The 8,450-nt window shown below is 48.2% G+C and overlaps 1 protein-coding gene across 3 annotated transcripts; it reads right to left on the bottom strand.

Annotated features, from left to right (window-relative positions):
- Nucleotides 1–945: 945 nt before the first annotated feature.
- On the bottom strand, nucleotides 946–7,693 carry LOC121533607 (protocadherin-18-like). 3 transcript variants are annotated; one of them, XM_041839701.1, is made up of 4 exons: nucleotides 4,814–7,693; nucleotides 4,208–4,296; nucleotides 3,709–3,893; nucleotides 946–2,460 (listed from the first exon to the last, which is right to left on the bottom strand). In XM_041839701.1, the coding sequence occupies exons 1-4, from the start codon at nucleotides 7,310–7,312 to the stop codon at nucleotides 1,511–1,513; spliced, it is 3,723 nt and encodes a 1,240-aa protein (XP_041695635.1). In that variant the 5' UTR covers nucleotides 7,313–7,693; the 3' UTR covers nucleotides 946–1,510. The 3 variants fall into 3 exon arrangements, with proteins under 3 accessions (XP_041695635.1, XP_045072986.1, XP_045072985.1); XM_045217051.1 differs by having other exon boundaries at nucleotides 3,778–3,893; XM_045217050.1 differs by having other exon boundaries at nucleotides 4,208–4,263.
- Nucleotides 7,694–8,450: the final 757 nt, after the last annotated feature.

Raw genomic sequence — 8,450 nt, 5'->3', positions numbered from 1 at the left:
CAAACATAATGATGGTGTTGGAGTCATGCGCGGCCACGCAGGAAGTACAGGAGGGGACTAAGCACGCACCACTGAGGGGTCCCTGTGTTGAGGGTCAGCGTGGTGGATGTGTTGTTGCCTACCCTTCCGTCAGGAAGTCCAGGATCCAGCTGCAGAGGGAGGTGTTCAGTCCAAGGGTCCTGAGCTTAGTGATGAGCTTGGAGGGTACTATGGTGTATAACGCTGAGCTGTGGTCAATGACCAGCATTCTCACATAGGTGTTCATCTTGTCCAGGTGGGAGAGGACATTTTGGAGTGCAATAGAGATTGTGTCTTCTGTGGATCTGTTGGGGTGGTATGCGAATTGGAGTGGGTCCAGCGTGTCTGGGATGATGGTGTTGATATGAGCCATGACCAGCAAATCTAGACAGCAGTTCAATGTTGTGCTATCAGCATCCCTTTGTAGAAATATAAATTCTCTCTCACACAGACACACACATACATACACACACACACACACACACACACACACACACACAAACAAACACGATACCAAGCCCATGCCTCTAATATCCTAATGTATGGCAAATGTTGGAGATCAGCGAAGGTTCTCAACCTCCTATGGAAACATTTAATTCATACTGAACAAAAATATAAATGCAACATGCAACAATTTCAAAGATTTTACTGAGTTACAGTTCATATAAGGAAATCAGTCAATTGAAATATCTTAATTAGGCCCCAATCTATGGATTTCACATGACTGGGCAGAGGCCCACCCACTTGGCAGCCAGGCTCACCCACTGGGGAGCCAGGCCCAGCCAATCAGAATGAGTTTTTCCAGACAAAATGGCTTTATTACAGACAGAAATACTCCTCAGTGCAGTTAATAGATCTGTATCTGACATCCTTCTTCTAATACAATGACAACATTAGTCAAAGATTAAACATAGAGACAAACTCATATTAGATCTGTCTTTCCACTTTTATTTGTGTTTCTCCACAAGTTCCCACAATGCACCACAAAGACTTGTGTCCAATAATGAATATATTCATGTATACATATAATAATAGTGACATAAAAAACATTTCACAAAAGACAATATTAAATATGTAGATTTTCAGTTGCATGTCAAAATCTTGATTCTTTTTTTTCCCCATTTAACATGCATTAAATATATAAAAATATAATTCTGATTGATTAAGTTTATATACATTTTTTGAAATAAATATAAGAATACAAATGTATTTTTAAAATACAAAGATAAATACAGTCACATTGTGTACAGTGTGTACCAAACCAGAAAATACAAACATTATTTGGATATTTAGCATTCACAAAACACAAATACGTTAGAAATGCAACTTTAATGACAATTGCAGGTCTATGTCTTTCGTTCGTTTCTCTTTTCTTTTTTCCTACCCAGACTCCTCAGCTCCCACTCCATACACATGGCAGGACTCCTGACAGGAAGTCAGGAAGTTGGAGGTCAGAGTTCAAAGGTGTTGAGTGGAGGGTATTTAAGAATGTCTAGCTCTGGCGGACATCCTGTAACAGTTTATTGATCTCAGCCACCAGCTCGCTGGCGTCCATCAGCTCATGGCGGCTGTCGCTCCTCTTCCCCTGCAGGTGTCCCAGCTGCCCCAGCACCGAGTCAAACTCATCCTCCTCAAAGTTCTCTGGGATCTCCTCCATGGCTGGGAGCCACTTACCGCACGGCCCTGGGAGGGGGACAGGGACAGGAATGGGGGCAGGGGCCAGGGAGGGTACCACCAGGGTGGGGCTAACCAGGGCAGTGAGGAGAGGGCTGTTCTTGGGGGTGGGGGCGTGCTGTCCGTGCCCAACGACTTGGTTCTTGTGGTTGTTCTGGGGGCTGAGCTTGGTGCTGGGTTTGAGGGTGTGGTAGCTGCCGTTCTGGGGGTGTGGGTGGCCTGAGGGCCCGATGTTAGATCCGGGGTTCTGGAAGTGGGTGTTGGCGGCCCACGCTGCCACACCTTGCTGGTGGGCAGCAGCACTGGGCTTACCTGGCAAGTGACCCCTCCTCCTGTCCAGTGAACCCGTCATGGGGACACCTACACCCCCCACACTCACACCTCCCTTCTGGGTCTCACTGACCTGGACGTAGGAGTCCAGAGACGGGGGGAGGAGCCTCTGGAACACGCTGCTCATCTCTGACAGCAGGGAGGTGGTTCCACACAGGTCCTCCTCCTCCTCTCCCCCATCTTCCGCCTCTCCCTCCTCGGCTCCCTCCTGGTTGTCCTTGCCGAAGGTGGAGAAGCTCTGGTTGCTGCGTTGGGCATGAGGGTGGGCGGGGTCGGAGGGCTGGGGGGGCTCCTGAGGGTCGCTGGCCTGGCGGGGGTCCTCTCCTGGGATGAAGAGGTTGCTGCGGTAGTCAGAGGAGGCTGGGGAAGGCAGGGGAGGCATCCAGCACTGGTCAGAATGACCCAGGACACGACACTCCTCAGTGCATAGTCTCATCGCTACAGAGAGAGGGAGAGAGAGAGACATGGTCAGGGATATAGAGTCACAAGGCACTGCATAGATGAAATACACAGAAGATGGGCCCCGTATGGCCATGCGTTTAAACATACACACACCATAGATTGTTCTGGGTATTACTGTTCTTTTGTTGATAGACTTGTGATGAGGGGAGATGGTGATGAGTAGCTATAGAATTAGGAGTGGTTTTGAGGGGAGGAGATGAGAGATTGTCTTTCATACAGTCTTTTAACATCAAACATTTGATCTCCATTCATCCTTAAACACAGTTGTGTGATCTGGGTTCAAACATGGGTTGAAATCTAAGCTAATTAGATAGCATAGCACTCTGTGGGAGTGAGCACGCTACCTATAAGATGCAATTAACATGTCGGGGCAATTCACTGGGCCAGATCAATGGCTACTATTACTCATTCAAAAGCCTGCATTTTTCCCTTTCATGTCGTGTCTATTCAATATTAAATCTTCAAATGAAAAATCTCTGAAGAATAAATTAGACAAATCAAATATGCCAAGTTAAAGCTTTCATTAAAGAGCGCTGGTTTTTCACTCATACTATTCAGGGACTTCATTACGCTCTCATTACCATAAAAGGACAATTTATAATACATCTTAGAGCTGATGAAGGAAGAGTGCATTGGGGAACATTAGAAAAACAGCAGCCTCGGCCATGCAGCAGATTGGCTCCCCCGCTGATGAAAGATTAACCGGACTGATTGACAAAAAACGCCTTTCAAAGCTGTCAATAAACCACTCCAACCTGCCTCTCCACCTGCCTGCCTGCCCAGCTGACTGCCTGGTTGCCTGATCGCACTCTGAAATAATTGTGTTGTGGAGGAGATTAGAGCTTTTTTTCATCAGAGAAACGGGTGATAATTCTACCTCTTTTCTCCCTCCACAGTCCCATCCAGTCACTGTGCTGATAAGCAGCTGGGAAGTGGATCTCTCAGAGGTGTTGGGGATGAGGGGTGATTGAGAGTGGGAGGGGTGAGGTGATGTGATGGGGAATAGCTCAGTGGAGGCCTGTAGTGTAGGGGTAAGAGCTAAGATGGGTGAGAGGAGTGACATGGTCAAAGGGGTGAGGATGGTATACCTGCATGCAGTATGTTGGTAGAGTTCAGCAAAGAACTGAGGTGTAGAGTAAGGGAGTTGGTATTTGATAGGTGGAGAGTGGTGATGGGTGAGGGTTTTGAGACGAGGTGAGGGGTGATGAGGTGAAGGGTGTATACCTGCATGCGGATGCTGTGGATTTGGTCTGTGTTGGCCGTCAGGGGGGTATAGCTCAGTAAAGGCCTCACCCAGGAGCCTGTCGATGGGAGACTCTCTCCCTGCCTCGTAGTCACTGTCCCCAGCCTCGCTATCACCACGACCACTGTCCTTCAGACTAAACTTATCCATGTCGTTCAGAGCATACCTGGAGATGGTGAGAAGAAATGCTGGTTAAACTTTCATAGAAAGCAACATTGGAGGATGGTTCAAGGCTTATGCATATATCGAAACTAAGTGCAGTGGAGGTTTTTGCATACAATTATTAAGGTTGAGTCCTAAAATAGAACAAGGCACATATAGGCCTAAGAGGGAATACTGCCAAAAGCTTTTTAGGAATATGTAAAGCATTGTAGGATATGCCTTAGCACCTTACTGAGTTATGCACACATTCTTAAACATGTACATTCTGATTCCCTTCCGGTGTGTTTATTTTAAGATGTAGGTACATGGTGTTATTACCTGTAGCTCCTGGTGTATTTGTTTCCACGGAAACTTGGTCGTGGCTGGTACTGGCCCTGATGGAGCATGGACAGAAGCTGTGAGACTTGCTACAATCCCCCCAAAAAAAGAAAAAGAAAAAAGAAAAAAGAAAGGATAGTGAAAATAAAGGGAAAAATGAAAAGGGAAAATGAATAAATGAGTACCGATGGGAGCAGACAGACATAAGGATACATGAGGTGGATGAAGGTTGATATGACGGATTCTAAAACATGACATGATCATGGGAAATAAGGGACGGAGAACTGAACATAACACACTGTGGGGCACACATTCAGAACAAATACTGAACATAAAATATATAACGCAAAAATAATTCATATTCAATTCAATTCAATTCATCATTAGATTTCTATATCACCATAATATAAGGCAAATCTTAAACTCAGTCATTCTTTATTCTATAGATCCATAGTTGATGGTAGTCTATTTTATTCCAAAGGCATTTAAGAGATTCAAAGACTACCATTAGCAGATAACATATTCATATAACCATATAGTAATACATTACTAAGGACTTAGGACATGAAATTAAACCTTCTCTCTCTCTCACTCTCTTCCTCTTACCTCGACAGGGGGCGTGGCATGGGCCAGTTCCAGAGCAAAATTATCTGCAACGTGATTGGAGGAGATGGTGACTAGGCTGTTAAGCGACTGGTGGCTGTGTTGGCTCTGCCGGCTGCCCATGGTTCCCCTCTCAGGGACAGGCGACGCAGAAGGTGAGCGTGGGTGTGCCCGTACGGGCAGGGTGCCGTTGACGGTGGGGACCAGGGTGATGTCTCCCTTGTGGATCTGCCTAGAGGGCTTCTTTGGGTGGTTCTGGTACGTGTTCTCAGCCACCCTGCAGTTGTACGAGTTGCGTGGGTCCTTCTTCTCCCTGTTGCAGCGTGCTGTGGTGAACATCACCATGACCACCAGCAGCAGGGCACACACGGCCCCCAGGGAGATTATGATTATGAGGGACAGGTCCAGCGGTGGCTGGCTGGGGCCCGTGGGGAGGCCTGGGGGCAGGATGTCCATGTTCTCCTGGAGAGAGAGGCGGAGCAGGGCCCCCGTGGACAGGCGGGTGGTGCCCCTATCCTGCACCTCCACCCTGATCTCCAGTATGTCCTTGGGAACCCCTTCCAGACTGCCATTGGTCCGCAGCTCGCACCGCCGCGCGTCCATCACAAACAGGCCCTCCTCGTTGCCCCCGATGATGGAGCAGCTCAGCTCGCCGTTGGCACCGGTGTCGCGGTCGGTGGCCTTGATGATGGTGACCAGCTGACCAGCGGAGGCGTGTCTCCAGAGAGGTAGATCGGCGGTGTGGTTCCGTAGGGGTGGGGACTGGATGATGGGCGGATTGTCGTTGTCGTCGAGCACGGTCAGAAGGACGGTGGCGTTGGAGGAGAGGGCGGGGTTCCCTCCGTCGCGTGCCTGGACTGTGAAGGCAATGCGGCTGATGTCCTCGTGGTCAAAGCTCCGTAGAGCATAGATGGCGCCGTTGGACGGGTCAATAGTGACGTAGGTGGAGATGGGGCTTCCCTGGACCAGAGCTTCCACTACCGTGTAGGTCACCTGACCATTGGTGCCCAGGTCAGGGTCGGACGCCACCACTGTCATCAGGTAGGCCCCGGGAGAATTGTTCTCTGACTTGAAGACCTCGTAGCGACTCTTCTCAAAGCGGGGCGGGTTATCATTTTCATCCAACACCTGCACAGTGAAGTGTTTGACTGTGGAGAGGCTTGGAGAGCCGCGGTCCTCAGCTATGACTGTCAGACTGTACTCTGACCTCTTCTCTCTATCCAGAGACACGTTGGTGAGGATCATGTAATTCTTCTCATAGGTCTTCTGCAGCCGGAAGTGACCGTGGCCGTGCAGGCGGCACACCACGTCACCGTTGAGCCCTGTGTCACTGTCGTCCACCCGCACCAGTGCTATGAAGGTGTCCACTGGCGCGCCCTCCGAGATGTAGGCCACCTCCTCCTTGCCAGGAGTCATCAGGTTAATGTTGATCTCCGGTTTGTTGTCATTCACGTCCACCACTTTGATTACGATTTTACAAAGTCCGGGGATGGAGTTGGGACCCAGATCCTGTGCCTGAACATCCAGCTCATAAGATGAAGTAGATTCATAGTCCACTTTTTTAATCAAAGTGATTTGACCATTTTCTGGGTTAATTTTAAACGTCTCCAGTATTTTGGGAGAGACATGACTGCTGAAAGAGTAAACTATTTTACCGTTAGTGCCCTCATCCGGATCCGTGGCATTTAAATCAATCAGTAGAGTCCCGAGTGGTGAGTTTTCCAGGAGATTAATAACGTAAGCCTGCTCGTCAAAAGCCGGACTGTTGTCATTAGAGTCCGAGATGCTTATCTTGAGCAGAGTGGAGCCGGACTTCGGGGGGACTCCATTGTCTGAGGCCGTTAGCTGCAGCTGGTAGTTGGACTGCACCTCCCTGTCCAGCTCTCTCACCACAACAAGCTCTGCGTATTTGGCACCGTCGGTTCTGGTCCTAATGTCGATTTTGAAAAAGTTATTCGGGGTCAGGGAGTAAGAGTAAAGGGAGTTATCTCCCACGTCAGGGTCCGTGGCGCTGTCCAGCTGGATCCGGTTGCCCACAGATGCACTCTCGGAGATCTCAATGGGGATGATGGCACGAGAGAACTGTGGTGAGTTATCGTTAATGTCCAAGACTTCCACCTCGACGTGGAAGAGCTGAAGGTATTCAGTAGGCAGAGTGATAACGTCAAATTCGATAGAACAGTTGAGGTTCTTTTCACAAATCTTCTCCCGGTCAATCTTGGTCCCTATGGTGATTTCACCGTCCTCCTCCCGAACCGACAGAAACGGTGTGCTCCCCCGCTGCATAGCACGGAACAGAAAGGACACTGAACTCGGTAATTTAGACAGAACACCCGCCACGTCTTCCTTTAGCCTTGCAATCACTGTGCCCACTTTTTGCTCTTCATAAACTTTATATTTCAAAGTCTTACCAGAAACGTCCTGCATAATTGCAACCAAAAATAATAATAATGCAGTGGAAAATACTATATTCCCTTTGGGTGTATTCATTTTGGCACCCATCTTCAGCACCCAGGCTAGGGCTACAGTTCCACGGAAGAGCAAGGTCTGAAAAAATATGCTTTCTCAAAAGTCTGGCATGTTCCTCCAGTTAAGTCACCGTCGGTGAAAAGTCGCACAAAACGACTTGAAGATGGAGATTGGAGAACCCAAGATGAACCGGGTCACAGTTCTCTTTCGGCTTCGATTTTACACCAAAAAACAACAACTCAAATGCAGTTTTTCTTGCTATCGTAGACGGATCTGTTGCATACATCCACTTACGCCGTTTCTGTGTGTGAGTGTGTGTCTGGAAATCTGAGCGAGGAGAAAAGGCGCAGCTCCGCTTGTGTTGCTGTGCGCTCTGCTCTGTCGCGCGCTCCTGCCGTCTGTGTCTCGTATCAGTAGACAGACTGGCCCTGATAGCCCGCCCCTCACCCAAACTGCGTCTTTTTCCTCAGCTCACACAAAAACATTCCCCACCCCTCCCCTCCTCCCCTCTCCTCTTCACCCCACCCTAAATCAAGTGCTGCCCCTTCGCTGCATCCAGGATATCCACTCACAACACAGAGGGCCCATTGATTCCAGAAGCCGGGAGGACCAACCCAAAGACGTAGTTGTAAAGTGTGCCACAACAATAGGTAAGGGGGATTATTCAGGGCGAACTTTAAACATGTCCAGATTGACCCAAGGCTGCCTCGGCACTCGCATGTTGTTATAGCTGCAATTCACCAACGTGTGCCACTGTCCATTTTCCCCCCCTACATTAAAAATGAAAAGAACTTTAACATTCCATATAATATCCCCCAAAATAGCCCTGTTTGCGTTTTATGCACTGGTTATAAGCAGCTGTCAGTAAAAATTCACAATTTATTTTGAGGTGAATTGTATATGTGGTTGTCTCGTATATTTAACTGGAAAACATTGCACAAAATATGTAACATTGGACACAATATGTAATGGGGTATTCGAGTTGGTTACAGTGGATACAATTAGGTTACCAATTTTGTTCCTAAAGTCATGGTGATGAGAAGGTTGCATAGCCTCATATTTCCAAGCCACCAGTGTGGAGAGAGGACTATAAGAGTGAAGGTTTGTGGATCCCTAAATCTTGCTTTTTACTGAGTGAGGGTAGAAGACCTCTGTACGCCCTCACTATTGT

The sequence above is a fragment of the Coregonus clupeaformis genome, unplaced genomic scaffold (genome assembly GCF_020615455.1).
Source record: "Coregonus clupeaformis isolate EN_2021a unplaced genomic scaffold, ASM2061545v1 scaf0898, whole genome shotgun sequence".
NCBI classification, from domain to species: Eukaryota; Metazoa; Chordata; class Actinopteri; order Salmoniformes; family Salmonidae; genus Coregonus; species Coregonus clupeaformis.
Note: the sequence above shows the minus strand (reverse complement) of the source record. Positions and strands in the feature narration are given on the sequence as shown.